The 20,363-nt window shown below is 44.9% G+C and overlaps 2 protein-coding genes across 3 annotated transcripts in view; both read left to right on the top strand.

Annotated features, from left to right (window-relative positions):
* The window catches only part of LOC112239079 (carbohydrate sulfotransferase 12), an 18,596-nt gene extending 12,866 nt beyond the window's left edge, over positions 1–5,730 (top strand). The window contains exons 2-6 of the mRNA XM_042317833.1: positions 1,559–2,241; positions 3,123–3,263; positions 4,172–4,498; positions 5,001–5,276; positions 5,369–5,730. Of these exons, the coding sequence (XP_042173767.1) occupies positions 1,648–2,241; positions 3,123–3,263; positions 4,172–4,498; positions 5,001–5,273 (1,335 nt within the window). The 5' untranslated portion in view covers positions 1,559–1,647 and the 3' untranslated portion in view covers positions 5,274–5,276; positions 5,369–5,730. The remainder of the gene's footprint in view (positions 1–1,558; positions 2,242–3,122; positions 3,264–4,171; positions 4,499–5,000; positions 5,277–5,368) is intronic.
* A 1,642-nt stretch (positions 5,731–7,372) lies between these two features.
* On the top strand, positions 7,373–15,300 carry LOC112239080 (zinc finger protein 239). Of its 2 annotated transcripts, XM_024407592.2 has the most exons (3): positions 7,373–7,919; positions 8,009–8,287; positions 13,504–15,300. In XM_024407592.2, exons 2-3 carry the CDS (start codon positions 8,041–8,043, stop codon positions 14,448–14,450), a joined length of 1,194 nt encoding a protein of 397 aa, XP_024263360.2. In that variant the 5' UTR covers positions 7,373–7,919; positions 8,009–8,040; the 3' UTR covers positions 14,451–15,300. The 2 variants fall into 2 exon arrangements, with proteins under 2 accessions (XP_024263360.2, XP_042173770.1); XM_042317836.1 differs by having other exon boundaries at positions 7,373–8,287.
* Positions 15,301–20,363: the final 5,063 nt, after the last annotated feature.

The following is a 20,363-nucleotide window of genomic DNA, read 5'->3' as shown; positions in this document are numbered from 1 at the left end:
TTTGAGCAGGGCTGCCCAACCCTGTTCCTGGAGAGCTACCCTCCTGTAGGTTGGAGTAGGGCTGCCTCAACCCTTCCTATTGTCCTGCAGAGCTACCCTCCTGTAGGTTTGAGCAGGGCTGCCCAACCCTGTTCCTGGAGAGCTACCCTCCTGTAGGTTGGAGTAGGGCTGCCTCTCTGGCCTTCTCTTCCTGTGTGTCCTGCAGAGCTACCCTCCTGTAGGTTTGAGCAGGGCTGCCCAACCCTGTTCCTGGAGAGCTACCCTCCTGTAGGTTGGAGTAGGGCTGCCTCTCTGGCTTCTCTTCCTATGTGTCCTGCAGAGCTACCCTCCTGTAGGTTGGAGTAGGGCTGCCTCTCTGGCTTCTCTTCCTATGTGTCCTGCAGAGCTACCCTCCTGTAGGTTGGAGTAGGGCTGCCTCTCTGGCTTCTCTTCCTATGTGTCCTGCAGAGCTACCCTCCTGTAGGTTGGAGTAGGGCTGCCTCTCTGGCTTCTCTTCCTATGTGTCCTGCAGAGCTACCCTCCTGTAGGTTGGAGTAGGGCTGCCTCTCTGGCCTCTTCCTATGTGTCCTGCAGAGCTACCCTCCTGTAGGTTGGAGTAGGGCTGCCTCTCTGGCTTCTCTTCCTATGTGTCCTGCAGAGCTACCCTCCTGTAGGTTGGAGTAGGGCTGCCCAACCCTGTTCCTGGAGAGCTACCCTCCTGTAGGTTGGAGCAGGGCTGCCCAACCCTGTTCCTGGAGAGCTACCCTCCTGTAGGTTTGAGACTTCAGGTAGGCCTCAGGTAGGCCTCAGGTAGACTTCAGGTAGGCCTCAGGTAGACTTCAGGTAGGCCTCAGGTAGACTTCAGGTAGGCCTCAGGTAGACTTCAGGTAGGCCTCAGGTAGGCCTCAGGTAGGCCCCAGGTAGACAGGTAGGCCTCAGGTAGACCTCAAGTAGGCTTCAAGTAGGCCTCAGGTAGACCTCAGGTAGACCTCAGGTAGGCTTCAGGTAGGCCTCAGGTAGACCTCAGGTAGGCCTCAGGTAGACCTCAGGTAGACCTCAGGTAGGCCTCAGTTAGGCCTCAGTTACGGTGGTACCATACGGTTTTTGAACTAAGAAATCTACTCGGCTGCTATATTGTATCATTTAAATCCCAGCAGTTTTGCTTTGACCATGGAGGGACTGTAGCCTATGAAATGACCTGTGTTTGAAAACGTGGAGCCTCTGACAAATACGTTTTGGATTCCTTGTTTTATGGTTGCTTTGGCAACGCGTCTGATGGCGGCAGCACCTGTATACAGCCTCAAGGCAAGTTTTGGATTGGATTACCAATTAATATGTACAGGTATATATTTATACATGGGCTAGGAGTTTTTCCTGATCAGATCACTAACCACTAACTCTACCACGTGTTCGATCAGATCGCTAACCACTAACTCTACCACGTGTTTGATCAGATCACTAACCACTAACTCTACCACGTGTTTGATCAGATCACTAACCACTAACTCTACCAGGTGTTTAGACACAGTTTATGTGTGTTGGTGTGACTCCTGGATTCTTTTCACCTGTTGTCTCTCAGGTGTTGTCGTCGGCAACCAGGAAGTGTTTCCCTTAGTGACCGTCGGGCCATGGAGCTGAGATAACTCCGCCCCCTCTGCTGTGGTAACCATGGGAACGTCCCGATGCTTCCGTCTGGCGTTCCTGCTGGGGTCTGTGTTAATGGTCCTGCTCATCATCCTCTATTGGGACGACATGGGAGCGCTCAATCTCTACCCCCACGACCCTCATGACCTTTACCCTCATGACCTTTACCCCCATGACCCTCACCCCCACCCCACCTCACCCAGCTCCCCCACACCCACCAAACCCCCACCCAGGGACACAGAGGAGCAAGCGACCCACAAACCCCCCAGAACCACAGAGCCTGACTGGCCTGGAGAGGGGACGAGGGCGACCCCCAAACCCCCAGGGGAGGAACACCCCCTCCCCCAAGTAACAGACTCCTCAGAGCTGGAGGGGAGGTGGAGAGGAGAGGAAGGGAAGCGAGAAGAGGAGAGCGTGAGGCAGGCGGAGGAAGAGAAAAGAGAGGAGGAGGGGAGGAGACAGGAGGAGAGGAGGAGGAGGATTAGTCATATGTGTTCTGGGAACGGAACATTAGAATTCCCAGGAAAATTCCGGACGTTTGACCAGATTCCCAACCGGGAGTTAAACCACCTGATCGTAGACGACAGACATGAGATCATCTACTGCTATGTTCCCAAGGTAGGGAGGGGAAGAGGACTGTCCACCCCTCAGAGCCGGGTTCTTCTCTGGGTTTCTTCCTAGGTTCCTGCCTTCTAGGTAGTTTTTCCTAGACACTGTGCTTCTGCATCTGCATTGGTTGCTGTTTGGAGTGTTAGGCTGTCTGTCTGTAAAGCACTATGTGACAACTGTTGATATAAAAAAGATTTGATCCTCCAACCCTTCGCCTCCCATCCTTTTCCTCCTCCTACCCGTTCACCTCCCATCCCCTTCCTCCTCTTCCTTCTCCTACCCCTTCGCCTCCCATCCTCTTCCAACCCCTTCGCCTCCCATCCTCCTCCTACTCCTTCGCCTCCCATCCTCTTCCACCTCTTCCTCCCAACCCTTCGCCTCCCATCCTCCTCCTACCCCTTCGCCTCGCATCCTCTTCCTCCTCCTACCCCCTCGCCTCCCATCCTCTTCCTCCCTACCCTTCCCATCCTCTTCCTCCCTACCCTTCCCCTCCCATCCTCCTCCTCCTACCCCTTCACCTCCCATCCTCTTCCTCCTCCTACCCCCTCGCCTCCCATCCTCTTCCTCCCTACCCTTCCCATCCTCTTCCTCCCTACCCTTCCCCTCCCATCCTCCTCCTCCTACCCCTTCACCTCCCATCCTCCTCCTCCTACCTCTTCACCTCCCATCCTCCTCCTCCTACCCCTTCGCCTCCTATCCTCCTCCTCCTACCCCTTCGCCCCCATCCTCTTCCTCCTCCTACCCCGTCACTTCCCATCCTCCTCCAACCCCTTTGCCTCCCACCCCCTTCCTCCTCTCCTTCTCTCCTCCCTCCTCACCTCCTTTCCTCCCCCCTCCTCTCGTTCTCTCCTCCACCTCCTCTCCTTCTCTCCTCCACCTCCTCTCTCTAGGTAGCATGTACCAACTGGAAGCGTGTAATGGTGGTTCTCTCTGAGGGTCTGCTGGCTCCAGATGGACAACCTTACCGCGACCCCCAGGCCCTGCCCCCTGACCTCATACACAACTCCTCCCTGCACCTCACCTTCTCCAAGGTCTGTATAATGTCTGTATACTGTCTATATACTGTGTGTATACTGTGTGTATACTGTCTGTATACTGTATGAATACTGTCTGTATAGTGTCTGTATAGTGTCTGTATAGTGTCTGTGTGTATAGTGTCTGTATATACTGTGTCTATATACTGTCTGTATACTGTGTGTATACTGTCTGTATACTGTCTGTATACTGTGTGTATACTGTCTGTATACTGTGTGTATACTGTGTGTATACTGTGTGTATACTGTGTGTATACTGTCTGTATGCTGTGTGTATACTGTCTGTATGCTGTGTGTATACTGTGTGTATACTGTCTGTATGCTGTGTGTATACTGTGTGTATACTGTCTGTATACTGTGTGTATACTGTCTGTATGCTGTGTGTATACTGTCTGTATGCTGTGTGTATACTGTGTGTATAGTGTCTGTATACTGCGTGTATACTGTCTGTATACTGTGTGTATACTGTGTGTATACTGTCTGTATACTGTCTGTATACTTTGTGTATACTGTCTGTATACTGTCTGTATACTTTGTGTATACTGTCTGTATACTGTCTGTGTACTGTGTGTATACTGTGTGTATACTGTGTGTGTACTGTCTGTATAGTGTCTGTTTAGTGTCTGTATACTGTGTGTATACTGTGTGTATACTGTGTGTGTACTGTCTGTATAGTGTCTGTATAGTGTCTGTATAGTGTCTGTTTAGTGTCTGTATACTGTGTGTATACTGTGTGTATACTGTGTGTGTACTGTGTGTATACTGTCTGTATACTGTGTGTATACTGTGTGTGTGAAGAAGAGTGATCCGTCATCCAACTTCTTTATCCCCTTCTCTTCACTCTATCCATCCTCATCCCCTCCCTCATCCCCTCCCTCCTCCTCCTCCTCCTCCTCCTCCTATAGTTCTGGCGTAGGTATGGCCGTCTCTCCCGTCACCTGATGAGGGTGAAACTGCAGAGTTACACCAAGTTCCTGTTTGTCCGCGACCCCTTCGTCCGACTCATCTCCGCCTTCCGGAACAAGTTCCAACAGCCCAACGAAGACTTCTACCGCCAGTTTGGCTCGGTCATGCTACGCCGTTATGGAAACGAAAGCGGGACCTCCAGGGTTCCGGAGTCAGCGGCGGAGGCGTTCGAGGCGGGGATCCAGCCGTCGTTCTCGGAGTTCGTCCGGTATCTCCTCGACCCCCAGACGGAGCAGGAGCAGCCGTTCAACGAACACTGGCGCCAGGTGGGTGTGTGTGTGTGTGTGTGTGTGTGTGTGTGTGTGTGTGTGTGTGTGTGTGTGTGAGGTGTGTGTGTGTGTGTGTGTGTCTGTGTGTGAGGGTGTGTGTGTGTGTGTGTGTGTGTGTGTGTGTGTGTGTGTGTGTGTGTGTGTGTGTGTGTGTGTGTGTGTCTGTGTGTGTGAGGGTGTGTGTGTGTGTGTGTGTGTGTGTGTGTGTGTGGTGTGTGTGTGTGTGTGTGTGTGTGTGTGTGTGTGTGTGTGTGTGTGTCTGTGAGTGTGTGTATGTGTGTGCTGTGTGTGTGTGTTTGTGTGCATGTGTGCGTGCGTGTGTATGTGTGTGTGTGCGTGCGTGTGTGTGTGTGTGTGTGTGTGTGCGTGCGTGTGTGTACGTGTGTGTCTGCGTGTGCGTGTATGTGTGTGTGCGTGTGTGTGTGTCTGCGTGTGCGTGTGTGTGTGCGTGCGCTCTCAACTCAACTGTACTCAATTAACTTCTTCTCCTCCTCCCCAGGTGTATCGGCTCTGTCACCCCTGTCAGATCCACTATGATTTCATCGGCACGCTGGAAAACCTGGAGGACGACTCGGATCAGCTGCTCCGGATCCTGGGTCTGGAAGACCAGATAAAGTTCCCGCCTAGCAACCGGAACCGCACGGCGGCCAGCTGGGAACGCGATTGGTTCGCTGAGGTTCCGGCCGAGTTGAGGAGGAAGCTGTACAGTTTGTATGAGCCAGACTTTGAGCTGTTTGGGTATCCTAAACCAGAGAGTCTGCTCCATCCCTGATAGGCTGTTTGGGTATCCTAAACCAGAGAGTCTGCTCCATCACCAATAGGCTGTTTGGGTATCCTAAACCAGAGAGTCTGCTCCATCACTGATAGGCTGTTTGGGTATCCTAAACCAGAGAGTCTGCTCCATCACCGATAAGCTGTTTGGGTATTCTAAACCAGAGAGTCTGCTCCATCACCGATAAGCTGTTTGGGTATTCTAAACCAGAGAGTCTGCTCCATCACCGACAGGCTGTTTGGGTATTCTAAACCAGAGAGTCTGCTCCATCACCGATAGGCTGTTTGGGTATCCTAAACCAGAGAGTCTGCTCCATCACTGATAGGCTGTTTGGGTATCCTAAACCAGAGAGTCTGCTCCATCACCAATAGGCTGTTTGGGTATCCTAAACCAGAGAGTCTGCTCCATCACTGATAGGCTGTTTGGGTATCCTAAACCAGAGAGTCTGCTCCATCACCGATAGGCTGTTTGGGTATTCTAAACCAGAGAGTCTGCTCCATCACCAACAGGCTGTTTGGGTATCCTAAACCAGAGAGTCTGCTCCATCACTTGATGCCTTACACATGAGGCTGAGAGCCGTGGATTTGAACTCTGTATACATGCAAGTCTGCTCCAGGCTGTTTGGGTAGAGTCGCCTGTTTGGGTATCCTAAACCAGATCATCACCAATAGGCTGTTTGGGTATCTAAACCAGAGAGTCTGCTCCATCACTGATAGGCTGTTTGGGTATCAAGGCTGTGCTGTTAGCCCACTGAGCTAAAGCCTAGGCATTAACTTGGGGAGCTAACGCAACCCTCTAGCTCTCCACGATCAGGAGAGAACTACCATTTAAGTGTTTTTTTTCTAAAGGGAATAGTGCTGTAAAAAAAAACGTTTTTAAATAAAACATTTTTGGGGAAATAAATTGCTTAGTCATTTGTGTGTGTTTTGTCCCACTTTCACACAGAGAGTTCAATTGTAATATCATTATTATTTCTTACTGAAGGTAGGTCATATTTTTTATTTAACGAGGCAAGTCAGTTCAGAACAAATTCTTATTTACAGTGACGGCCTACCCCCCCTGGGCCAAACCCGGCCTACCCCGGCCAAACCCGGCCTACCCCGGCCAAACCCGGCCTACCCCCCCCGGGCCAAACCCGGACAACGCTGGGCCAATTGTGCGCCGCCCTATGGGACTTCCAATCACAGCCGGATGTGATACAGCCTGGATTCGAGCCAGGGACTGTAGTGACGCCTCTTGCACTGAGATGCAGGGCCTCAGACCGCTGTGCCGCCTTGGAGCCCTGACATGTTTCAGATACACTGGTCCAAATGCTTCATAATGTGTCACTGCATGTCTGTCTCACTCTGTAAAATGAATGGATGTATTAGTTAAAATTGAATACATTTGATTATTTTTGCTTATTTTTTTAAATAGGTTAAACCAATGTATTATTTGTGTGTGTGTGTGTGTGTGTTTTCGGTCGGTGATGCTGCTGTGGGACATGCAGTATAAAAACCATTGGACAGTACCAAAGATTGTCTATTAAATTGACAAGATATTCGAGTGACCGATCTAACAATGGAAATATATGTCCTCCAAAATAGATGTGAGAAGTGTGCAGGAGTGTGTTCTGTCCTCAGACCACTGGTATGGAGAAGGATAAGACAGGGTTAAATAGTGGAATGGGGTGGTAGTGTTCTGGTCTGGACTAGGATTAGACAGGGTTAAATAGTGGAATGGGGTGGTAGTGGTCTGGACTAGGATTAGACAGGGTTAAATAGTGGAATGGGGTGGTAGTGTTCTGGTCTGGACTAGGATTAGACAGGGTTAAATAGTGGAATGGGGTGGTAGTGTTCTGTCTGGACTAGGATTAGACAGGGTTAAATAGTGGAATGGGGTGGTAGTGGTCTGGACTAGGATTAGACAGGGTTAAATAGTGGAATGGGGTGGTAGTGGTCTGGACTACAGGGTTAAATAGTGGAATTAGTGGTCTGTTACAGGGTTAAAGGGTTAAATAGTGGAATGGGGTGGTAGTGGTCTGTACTAGGATTAGACAGGGTTAAATAGTGGAATGGGGTGGTAGTGGTCTGTACTAGGATTAGACAGGGTTAAATAGTGGAATGGGGTGGTGGGTTTTTAAAGAGGGTTAATAGTTGTCATGGTAATTGTCCCTGTTCCCGTCTTACCGGAAGTAAATGCAGGTTGTGACGGGCCTCCCACTCCAGTACAGTAGGCGGCGGTGTAATACACACAAATCCGCCAAAACAAACCATAGAGAAGAAGAAGAAGCGACTCATCAGTAGCAGCTTGCTAAACCAAACAAAAAAAGAGTTAAAAGTGTCCAGACACGTCCTGTGGATGTTAGGCAAGGTTTTAAATACACTTATGATTACACCTTAGTACCGTTAATCGGGTTTTTTAATTTCACATCCCAGTTAGGGACGCGGTTGTTTGTCTGCTGTTAATGTTATAGATAGATGGCTACGGCCGTTTCGACGGCACCAGTAGCTGAAGCTAATTAACTTTTCACCAACACGTTTTCCAGAAATAAACAAACGGCTTGTAACAATTTATATATTAAGTTAAAGGATTCATTTTTTTTACTTCGGCGAGTGAAGAACCGTCGGTGTCCCCATCTTTCGTCAAACCAGCTGGCTACTACAGGTATCATCTTGTTGGTATATTGACCTTAGCTAGTTGACTAACATTCCCGACAATGAGCTCACTAAGTTACTCCCACCTTGTTATTAAAGAAGAGGAGGTCTGCTGGACGGAGAAAGAGGGTATGTTGGTGAACAGTGTCGAGGAAGAGGACGTTATTACAGTGAAGGAGGAGGATGAAGAAGAGGCTGCCGTTTTTGGAGTGGGGAAGGAGGAGGAGGAGGCTGCCACAGTGAAAGAAGAAGAGGAGGATGTTACAGTGAAAGAGGAGGAAGAACCTTTGGGAGAGGAAGAGCAGGATATCTCAAAAGAGGAAGATGAAGTCGTTTTGGGAGTGAAAGAGGAGGTGACTGCTGATCTGATTAACACCAGTGAGTATCTTAAACACGGGCACAAACTCTACTGTCTTAAACACGGGCACAAACTCTACTGTCTTAAACACGGGCACAAACTCTACTGTCTTAAACACGGGCACAAACTCTGCAGTTGTTGAACCACAGTGTGGTTGTTAAGGGGGTCATTCTACTGCAGTTCTACACTTGTTCTGTACTGTAGGATTTGGGTCGTTCCATGTGATTTCAATCACTTTCTGACTGCACCCCCTTTTGACTTGCACAAAACCCGACATGTTTACACATGATATCAAACTCAACCTTGTATCTATTTCAGTGATGAAGACATGGATGTCTCACAATAAGGTGGGGTTGGGTTTGCAAAATGGGTCAGCTTTGATAATCTCTATCTCCTGAGGATGTTTTGGCATTCAGCTCCAAAAAGTCACTTTATGAACACTTCTACCTTGGGAAAACATGCTTGGAAGGTTTTCGTTCAAATCGAAGGGGATGCAGTCAGGAAGGGATTGAATTAATATGGAACGACCCATTGTTTAGCAGGCTAACAAATATGTTTACTTAAAATGTTGCCCGTACTGACTTGGCTACCCGTAAAACTTCAATTAAACACAGTCTCAAATAACTGTCCCTTTTCATTAACCGCAATGGCACACATTTCAGAAAATTAACGCCCGTTTCAAATTAACGCCGAGTCTAAATTATTTGTTTGAGGTTACCATCAATTACCATGACTTGTTTACGAGATTTAATGTTTGATTTGTTACATTGACATAATGAATGAATAACTCTGGCGAAACATGATGGTAGTCAGCCCTAGTTACCACAGTCAGAAAGTCCGCCTACTCCACCAATCAGATGAGGGAGTGTGATGACCTGTAATGCCGACCTGTTTGCACGGGCCAGATGAGAAACATGCATTTAGTCTATTGAGTCATTAATGATTTGGTTGTTTATTAAATGTAGTATAACTGTTTAAAAATGCTACGTGTTAATCGGATGTCTTATTCAAACTCAGTTTACAAGCTTATCATGATGTTTGCCCTTACTCATAGTTACTGCGTTGTTTTGAGAATGGCCTGTAGACTAACAAGCTTATCGTGATGTTTGCCCTTTTACTCATAGTTACTGCGTTGTTTTGAGAATGGCCTGTAGACTAAATTGACACACCTTGATTACATTTTGATGTTATAAAACAGCTCAACAGAAATGTTCACTAAATTTTTGTTGTTGAAATTGTCCGATTTAAAAAAAAAAAAAAAATTGTGGCTGATTTCAGATTAACTTCAGTCATGTTACATACTAATTTATTTAATTTAACATGGCCTTGCAGTCAAAACATTTTTTTTTGTATTTTGTACCAGTTTCTGTCTCTGTACAAAGGCATCGTCTTCAAGCTATGGAAGATGACAAAATATTTAATAATAATTGATTGTACTTACATGGCACTTTTCTAGTCCCCAGTGTAAAGGGGAAACTCTCCTCCCTAATTCCACTTACATACTCTTTATTTACATATATTTACATATATTTAATTGGCTCCACCCCCCTCTGAGGACAGAAGGAAGTTTTGTTTTGTTACAGATTTTGTTACATACATTATTCATGGTACTTAATTAATTATTCATACATGGTACTTTCATACACAGGATTACAGCCTTCGGAAAGTATTCACATCCCATGACTTTTTCCACATTTTGATGTGTCACATCCTGAATTTAAAATTGATGAAATGTATAAAATAAATTCCCACCAACAATACCCCATAATGTCAAAGTGGTATTATGTTTATCAACACTTCTCTAGGATAGGGGGCAGCATTCGGGAATTTTGGATGAAAAGCATGCCCAAATTAAACCGTCAGCTACTCCAGACCAGAAGCTAAGATATACATATTATTAGTAGATTTGGATAGAAAACCCTCTGAAGTTTCTAAAACTGTTTGAATCATGTTTGAATCATGTCTGTGACTATAACAGAACTTATTTGGCAGGCGAAACCCTGAGGACAAACCATTCAGATTCTTTCTTTTTTTTGAGGTCACTCTCTTTTCAATGGGTTTTCATTGGGAATCCAGATTTCTAAGGGACCTTCTTGTAGTTCCTATCGCTTCCACTGGATGTCAACAGTCTTTAGAAATTGGTTGAGGTTTTTCCTTTGAGAAATGAAGAAGTAACACTGTTCAGAACGAGGGTAGAGAGAAGTGTACTCTTTGTTAGAGGCACGTGACCTGAAAGCCAGCTACACTTTGTTTTCCTCCGGTATTGAACACACATCATCCCGTCTTCAATTTTATCGATTATTTACGTAAAAAAATACCTAAAGTTGTATTACAAAAGTAGCTTGAAATGTTTGGACAAAGCTTACAGGTAACTTTTGTAGTCATGTTGCACGAGTTGGAACCGGTGTTTTTCTGGATCAAACGCGCCAAATAATTGGACATTTTCGATATATATACACAAATGAATCAAACTAAAGGACCATTTGTGATGGGACATATTGGTGCCAACAGAAGAAGCTCGTCAAAGGTAAGGCATGAATTATATCTTTATTTCTGCGTTTTGTGTCGCGCCTGGAGGGTTGAAATATGATGGTCTGTGTTAGTTTGTTTGCTTCGGTGCTATCCTCAGATAATAGCATTGTTTGCTTTCGCCGTAAAGCATTTTTGAAATCTGACACGTTGGCTGGATTCACAACAAGTGTAGCTTTAATTTGGTATATTGAATGTGTGATTTTATGGAAGTTTAATTTTGATAGTAATTTATTTGAATTTGGCGCTCTGCATTTTCACTGGATGTTGGCCAGTTGGGACGCTACCGTCCCACATATCCCAGAGAGGTTTTAACAAATGAATGAAAAGCTGAACTGTCTTCAGTCTAAGTATTCAACCCCTTTGTAATGGCAAGCCTAATTAAGTTCAGGAGTAAAAATGTGCTTAACCGTTCAAATAAGTTGCATGGACTCACTCTGTGTGCAGTAAGAGTGTTTAACATGAATTTTGAATGACTACCTCATCTCTGTACCCCACACATACAATTATCTGTAAGGTCCCTCAGTCGAGCAGCGAATTTCAAGCAGACTCTAGCACAGAGACCAGGGAGGTTTTCCAATGCCTCACAAGTAAGGGAACCCATTGGTATATGGGTACATCTAAACACATTGACGATGCCTTTGAGCATGGTGAGGTTATTAATTACACTTTGGATGATATATCAATACACCCAGCCACTACAAAAGTACAGGCGTCCTTCCTAACTCAGTTGCCAGAGAGGAAGGAAACCGCACAGTTTAAGTCTGTTTCAGCAGAACAATAAGCTGAAGCACAAAGCCAAATATACGCTGGTGTTGCTTACCAAGGCGACATTGAATTTCCTGAGTGGCCTAGTTACAGTTTGACTTAAATCGGTTCGAAATTCTATTGCCAGACTTAAATGGCTGTCTAGCAATGAACAACCAATTTGACAGAGTTTGAAGAATTGTTTTAAATAATAATTATTGCAAATTATTATAGCAAATATTGTACAGTCCAGGTGCTAAACTCTTAGACGTAGAAAGGCAGAAAGAAGCTGTAGTCGCTGCCTGGGGATTCTAACATGTATTGATGTGTATATTTATGTCAATGGGATCTGAATGGGTCTGAAAAAAAATCTATCTAAATCTATTTAATCCGTTTTGATTTCAGTCTGTAATGTGGATTAAGTCAAGGGGTATGAATACTTATGTAAATTAGAGATGAGTTTGAATTTTCTTTATTTAATCTGTTTTGATTTCAGTCTAATGTGGATGAAGTCAAGGGGAATGAATACTTTCTGAAGGCACTGATAGGAATACAGTTTGATATACAGTCAGACCAATCAGATGACCGGCTTCATCAGTGCCATGGGATCTTTAGAGATCACAGAGTCAGAAGGCCCGCCTCCTCGACCAATCAGATGACTGGCTCCTCTGTTCTCGTAACGGAAACTCTTATACTAGATGAGAGTAGCAACAGTTAGCTACTAGGCATCTAAAAGAAACCCTTATACTAGATGAGAGTAGCAACAGTTAGCTACTAGGCATCTAAAAGAAACCCTTATACTAGATGAGAGTAGCAACAGTTAGCTACTAGGCATCTAAAAGAAACCCTTATACTAGATGAGAGTAGCAACAGTTAGCTACTAGGCATCTAAAAGAAACCCTTATACTAGATGAGAGTAGCAACAGTTAGCTACTAGGCATCTAAAAGAGAGTCGACAACTTTACCCATTTGCCGAAAATGTTTGTCCTTTCTCGATGTTGTGAATTTTTAGTGACGTTGCCAACGCTTGTTCCTGAACGTATTTAGTTATTTGGTCCACAAACTTGAAAATTGAGGTATGCAATTTTGGATAATGAGGTGTTTCTCCTACGAACCAGAATACGCGCCATCCCATTCCTCATCTGATTGGTTGAGTAGGCCGGCCTTCTGACTTTGTGGCTGTGGTAACTAGTGACCACCATTTTTATAGCCAGTAAGAAACGGCTAGCCATTGACTGCTAACAGCTGAGAACTGCTAGCTAACTGGCAACACAAAACCATTTTCGGGAGAAATCGGTTGATCGCCCTCTTGTGGGGAAAGTAAGAACTGCCGAAAATGCACAGTCAGAGTATACTAAGACAAAATAAATAAAATTAAGAAATGCATTAAAATGCTGAAATTAAACAATTAACTATGCAAATTAGCAAAAGCTGTGTGCATTAAGGAAATGGGGACACCTGGCTCAAATAGAAGCCTGTCTCTAATAAGAGCCTGTCTCTAATAAGAGCCTGTCTCTAATAAGAGCCTGTTGTGTTCAGTGATTTAAGCATATAAAAGCCTGGCTGTTTATCTAAGTTTACGGTTTATTCACTATTAGGTTTATTAAATGCAGAACTGACAAGTTCGATAGTGATTTTATTAGTCTACAAAGCACTACAGCCACTTTGATGACACGCTATTTTATTGAGGGAACTAGTCTAGATTAAACCTTGTAGGAATCCAGTCTGGAGTAAACCTCCTAGGAAGACAGTCCCATGGCACTTATCGCAAGAGTTGGGATGTTAATGCTGGTGTCCTGGCAAAATGTCCATTCATCCCCTCCCCTCCTCCTTTAACTATTCCCCAGGTTGTTTCTGTAAATGAGAATATGTTCTCAGTCAACTTACCTGGTAAAATAAATAGTTTTTTAAATTCAGATTTCTCTGTTTAACCAATACTGTTTTTGTTTATCTTTGACAGGAGAGAGACCAGATTCTCACTCTGACAGCGGGAAGAGTCCTTCAGAGGATCCAGATCCAGAGACATCCAAACCAGCAAGACAACACCACTACTGCCATTGTGGAAAGAGTTTTTGGTGGTTAGGGCACTTTAGAGACCATAAGAGAATGCACATAGGGGAGAAGCCTTACCAATGCTCCCAGTGTGAAAAAAGTTTTAGCCACTTATGGAGCCTGAAATTACATAATAGAATACACACAGGAGAGAAGCCTTTCCACTGCTCCCTGTGTGGAAACAGTTTTACCCACTTAAGGGCCCTGAAAAGACATGAAAGGACACACACAGAAGATAAGGCTCATCACTGCTCCCAGTGCGGAAAGAGTTTTACCCTGTTAGGGAGCCTGAAAAGACACGAGAGAATACACTCTGGAGAAAAGCCTCACCACTGCTCTCAGTGTGGAAAGAGTTTCAGCTGGTTAACAAGCCTGAAAATACATGAGAGAACACATACAGGGGAGAAGCCTTTCCACTGCTCTCAGTGTGGGAAAAGATTTTCCCAGTTAGGGGATCTAAAAGAACATAAGAGAACGCACACTGGAGAAAAGCCTTACCACTGTTCCCAGTGTGGGAAGAGATTCACCCGGTCAGGAAACCTGAAAAATCATGAGCTAACACACTCTGTATATAAGCCTTATCACTGCTCCCAGTGTGAAAAAACATTTTTTTCATCAAATGCCCTGAAACAACATGAGTTAACACATGCTGAAGAGAAACCTTTCCACTGTTCCCAGTGTGGAAAGAGATTTTTCTTATCAGGGCACCTGAAAAGACATGAGCTAATACACTCTGCGGAGAAGCCTTTCCACTGTTCTTATTGTGAAAAGAGTTTTAAGAGTTTATGGAACATGAAAGTGCATCAAAAAACACACACAAAGGAGAAGCCTTCCACTGCTCCGACTGTGGGATGAAATGTACACGGTTTCATCAATTCAAAGAGCATGAACATAAGAGAACGCACACTGGAGAAAAGCCTTACCACTGCTCCCATGAAAGAATCAACAGCGGAGAGAAGTTATTAGTGGTCCCAGTGTGGGAAGGGATCTAGAACAACACATGGGATTAGAGCCATTTGTGAAAGAAAATCTATTGAAGATAGTTTGGTTTATTTATTGTGTATAAAAATGTTGTGAAAGGTATTATTCACGTGGAATATCCCTTTACCATGTTCTAGAATCCTAGAATCGTAGTTAAAGGGTTACATCTAAGATGACGTGAGGGAACATTTATTTGAACAGTTTTTTTTGGGGGGGGGGTATCTGTACTTTACTTTTTTTTTAAACTTATTTGACTACATTCCTAAAGAAAATAATGTACTTTTTTTACTCCGTACATTTTCCCTGACACCCAAGAGTACTCATTACATTTTGAATGCTTAACAGGAAAATCGTCCAATTCACACACTTATCAAGAGAACATCCCTACTGCGTCTGACGTGGCGGACTCACTAAACACAAACGCTTCATTGGTAACTGAGTCAGGGGCTCCAACCCTCAGACAGATCTGTGAATTACAAAAGAATAAGAACATTGTGCTGTCTGGTTTGCCTAGTAGAAGGAATTTGAAATGATTTATACTTTTTACTTTTAAAATCAAATGCTTTTAGACTTTCACTTTTAGTTGTCATTTTCTGTTGAGGCTTCTTTACTTTTACTCTATTTTACTGGGTGACTTTAGTTGAGTCATTTTCTGTCAAGGCTTCTTTACTTTTACTCTATTTTACTGGGTGACTTTAGTTGAGGCATCTTTACTTTTACTCTTTTACTGGGTGACTTTAGTTGAGTCATTTTCTGTTGAGGCATCTTTACTTTTACTCTATTTTACTGGATGACTTTAGTTGAGTCATTTTCTGTTGAGGCATCTTTACTTTTACTCTATTTTACTGGATGACTTTAGTTGAGTCATTTTCTGTTAAGGCTTCTTTACTTTTACTCAAGTATGATGTATGTATGATTGGGTCCCACCACTGTTCATCAACAAACTGTGTGACAAACCTGAACTTTCTTTTTGTGAGTAGCCTACAATAAATAAATACAATTTTGAGGACAATGTTGGGCCATTACACATGTCTACTAGGGTACACATGTCCACTAGGGTGCACATGGCCACTAGGGTGCACATGGCCACTAGGGCGCACATGGCCACTAGGGCGCACATGGCCACTAGGGTGCACATGGCCACTAGGGCGCACATGGCCACTAGGGCGCACATGGCCACTAGGGCGCACATGGCCACTAGGGCGCACATGTCCACTAGGGCGCACATGTCCACTAGGGCGCACATGTCCACTAGGGCGCACATGTCCACTAGGGCACACATGGCCACTAGGGCACACATGGACTTAAAGTTCATGCAGTTCAAGAACACACACACACTGTCCTGACTCGATAGACTGCATGCACAGAGACTGTCCTGACTCGATAGACTGCATGCACAGAGACTGTCCTGACTCGATAGACTGCATGCACAGAGACTGTCCTGACTCGACAGACTGCATGCACAGAGACTGTCCTGACTCGACAGACTGCATGCACAGAGACTGTCCTGACTCGACAGACTGCATGCACAGAGACTGTCCTGACTCGACAGACTGCATGCACAGAGACCTGACTCGATAGACTGCATGCACAGAGACTGTCCTGACTCGATAGACTGCATGCACAGAGACTGTCCTGACTCGACAGACTGCATGCACAGAGACTGTCCTGACTCGACAGACTGCATGCACAGAGACTGTCCTGACTCGACAGACTGCATGCACAGAGACTGTCCTGACTCGACAGACTGCATGCACAGAGACTGACTCGACAGACTGCATGCACAGAGACTGACTCGACAGACTGCATGCACAGAGACTGACTCGACAGACTCGTTTTTAATGCACCTTGTTGTTGTTGAAATACAGCATTTAAAGACATTTGAGATGTAAAATTGCGCAACTAAAATCTTCTCTGCAAAAACGTCTAAATTATTTACAGATTTCTTGATTTAACTAATTCATTGATTAATTCTGATTATTTTGGAAGTATGGTTAAATATAAGATTGTGTGAGGGAACTTTGATTTGAACAGGTGTACAGTGCATTTGCTAAAAGACTCTGAGACCATGAGAAACAAGATTCTCTAGTCTGATGAAACCAAGATTGAGGTTTGTCTGGAGGAAACCTGGCACCATCCCTTCGGTGAAGCATGGTGGTGGCAGCATCATGCTGTGGGGATGTTTTTCAGCAGCAGGGACTGGGAGACTAGTCAGGATCAAGGGAAGTACAGAAAGAGCATTGATGAAAACCTGCTCAGGACCTCAGACTGGGGCGAAGATTCACCTTCCAACAGGACCGCAAGCCGAAGCACACAGCCAAGAAAACGCAGGAGAGGCTTCGGGACAAGGTCTCTGAATGTCCTTGATTAGCCCAACCAGAGACCGGACTTGAACCCGATCTAACATCTCTGGAGAGACCTGAGAATAGCTGTGCAGCAACGGTACACCTGACAAAGCTTGAGGGGATGTGCCAAGCTCGTAGCGTCATTACCCGAGAAGACTCAAGGCTGTAATCGCTGCCAGAGGTGCTTCAACAAAGTACTGAGTAAAGTGTCTGAATTACTTGTGTAAATGTGGTATTTCCATTTTTTTATTTAAATTTGATAAATTTGATAACAAATTCCCCAAAACCTGTTTTTGCTTTGTCATTATGGGGGTATTGTGATGACATAATGGGATATTGTGTGAGTAGATTGATGACAAAAAAACCCGATGTAATCCATTTTAGAATAAGGCTGTAACGTAACAAAAATGTGGAAAAAGTCAAGGGGTCTGAATACTTTTCCCGAATGCGCTGTATGTAGCCTGCTAGATAGATGCCGATGCTTGTACTTTCTTTTTTTTACCCATCCATACCAACTGGAACCTGTCTTTACCAAACATATATATCAACTGGAACCTGTCTTTACCATCCATATCAACTGGAACCTGTCTTTACCATCCATATCAACTGGAACCTGTCTTTACCATCCATATCAACTGGAACCTGTCTTTACCATCCATATCAACTGGAACCTGTCTTTACCATCCATATCAACTGGAACCTGTCTTCCATACCATCCATCCATACAACTGGAACCTGTCTTTACCATCCATACCAACTGGAACCTGTCTTTACCATCCATATAAACTGGAACCATCCATACCAACTGGAACCTGTCTTTACCATCCATATCACTGGAACCTGGAACCATCCATACCAACTGGAACCTGTCTTTACCATCCATACCAACTGGAACCATCCATACCAACTGGAACCTGTCTTTACCATCCATACCAACTGGAACCTGTCTTTACCATCCATACCAACTGTCTTTACCATCCATACCAACTGGAACCATCCATACCAACTGGAACCTGTCTTTACCATCCATACCAACTGGAACCATCCATACCAACTGGAACCTGTCTTTACCATCCATATCAACTGGAACCTGTCTTTACCATCCATACCAACTGGAACCTGTCTTTACCATCCATACCAACTGGAACCTGTCTTTACCATCCATACCAACTGGAACCTGTCTTTACCATCCATACCAACTGGAACCTGTCTTTACCATCCATACCAACTGGAACCTGTCTTTACCATCCATACCAACTGGAACCATCCATACCAACTGGAACCTGTCTTTACCATCCATACCAACTGGACCATCCATACCAACTGGAACCTGTCTTTACCATCCATATCAACTGGAACCTGTCTTTACCATCCATACCAACTGGAACCTGTCTTTACCATCCATACCAACTGGAACCTCCATATCTTTCTTTACCATCCATACCAACTGGAACCTGTCTTTACCATCCATACCAACTGGAACCTGTCTTTATCCATACAACTGGAACCAACTGGAACCTGTCTTTACCATCCATACCAACTGGAACCCATCCATACCAACTGGAACCTGTCTTTACCATCCATACCAACTGGAACCTGTCTTTACCATCCATACCAACTGGAACCATCCATACCAACTGGAACCTGTCTTTACCATCCATACCAACTGTCTTTACCATCCATACCAACTGGAACCTGTCTTTACCATCCATACCAACTGGAACCATCCATACCAACTGGAACCTGTCTTTACCATCCATACCAACTGGAACCTGTCTTTACCATCCATACCAACTGGAACCTGTCTTTACCATCCATACCAACTGGAACCTGTCTTTACCATCCATACCAACCTGTCTTTAATCCATCCTGGAACCAATATCAACTGGAACCTGTCTTTACCATCCATACCAACTCTTTACCATCCATACCAACTGGAACCTGTCTTTACCATCCATATCAACTGGAACCTGTCTTTACCATCCATACCAACTGGAACCATCCATACCAACTGGAACCTGTCTTTACCATCCATACCAACTGGAACCTGTCTTTACCATCCATACCAACTGGAACCTGTCTTTACCATCCATACCAACTGGAACCTGTCTTTACCATCCATACCAACTGGAACCATCCACCATACATAACAAACCTGTCTTTACCATCCATATCAACTGGAACCTGTCTTTACCATCCATATCAACTGGAACCTGTCTTTACCATCCATATCAACTGGAACCTGTCTTTACCATCCATACCAACTGGAACCTGTCTTTACCATCCATACCAACTGGAACCATTTACCATCCATACCAACTGTCTTTACCATCCATACCAACTGGAACCTGTCTTTACCATCCATATCAACTGGAACCTGTCTTTACCATCCATACCAACTGGAACCTGTCTTTACCATCCATACCAACTGGAACCTGTCTTTACCATCCATACCAACTGGAACCCGTCTTTACCATCCATACCAACTGGAACCCGTCTTTACCATCCATACCAACTGGAACCCGTCTTTACCATCCATACCAACTGGAACCCATATCTTTCCATCCATACCAACTGGAACCCGTCTTTACCATCCATACCAACTGGAACCCGTCTTTACCATCCATACCAACTGGAACCTTCTTTACCATCCATACCAACTGGAACCCGTCTTTACCATCCATACCAACTGGAACCAACTGTCTTTACCATCCATACCAACTGGAACCCGTCTTTACCATCCATACCAACTGGAACCCGTCTTTACCATCCATACCAACTGGAACCCGTCTTTACCATCCATACCAACTGGAACCCGTCTTTACCATCCATACCAACTGGAACCCGTCTTTACCATCCATACCAACTGGAACCCGTCTTTACCATCCATACCAACTGGAACCTGTCTTTACCATCCATACCAACTGGAACCCGTCTTTACCATCCATACCAACTGGAACCCGTCTTTACCATCCATACCAACTGGAACCTGTCTTTACCATCCATACCAACTGGAACCTGTCTTTACCATCCATACCAACTGGAACCTGTCTTTACCATCCATACCAACTGGAACCTGTCTTTACCATCCATACCAACTGGAACCTGTCTTTACCATCCATACCAACTGGAACCTGTCTTTACCATCCATACCAACTGGAACCCATCCATACCAACTGTCTTTACCATCCATACCAACTGGAACCTGTCTTTACCATCCATACCAACTGGAACCTGTCTTTACCATCCATACCAACTGGAACCATCCATACCAACTGGAACCTGTCTTTACCATCCATACCAACTGTCTTTACCATCCATACCAACTGGAACCATCCATACCAACTGTCTTTACCATCCATACCAACTGGAACCATCCATACCAACTGGAACCCGTCTTTACCATCCATACCAACTGGAACCCGTCTTTACCATCCATACC

This window comes from Oncorhynchus tshawytscha, unplaced genomic scaffold (assembly GCF_018296145.1).
Source record: "Oncorhynchus tshawytscha isolate Ot180627B unplaced genomic scaffold, Otsh_v2.0 Un_contig_2868_pilon_pilon, whole genome shotgun sequence".
Lineage (NCBI taxonomy): Eukaryota > Metazoa > Chordata > Actinopteri > Salmoniformes > Salmonidae > Oncorhynchus > Oncorhynchus tshawytscha.
Note: the sequence above shows the minus strand (reverse complement) of the source record. Positions and strands in the feature narration are given on the sequence as shown.

Excerpts from the sequence above, each read along its gene's own strand:
- LOC112239080 (XM_042317836.1), top strand. The coding sequence starts at position 7,972 with ATGAGCTCACTAAGTTACTCCCACCTTGTTATTAAAGAAGAGGAGGTC. Across the intron at positions 8,288-13,503 it reads TGCTGATCTGATTAACACCA|GAGAGAGACCAGATTCTCAC; the intron begins GTGAGTATCTTA and ends TATCTTTGACAG.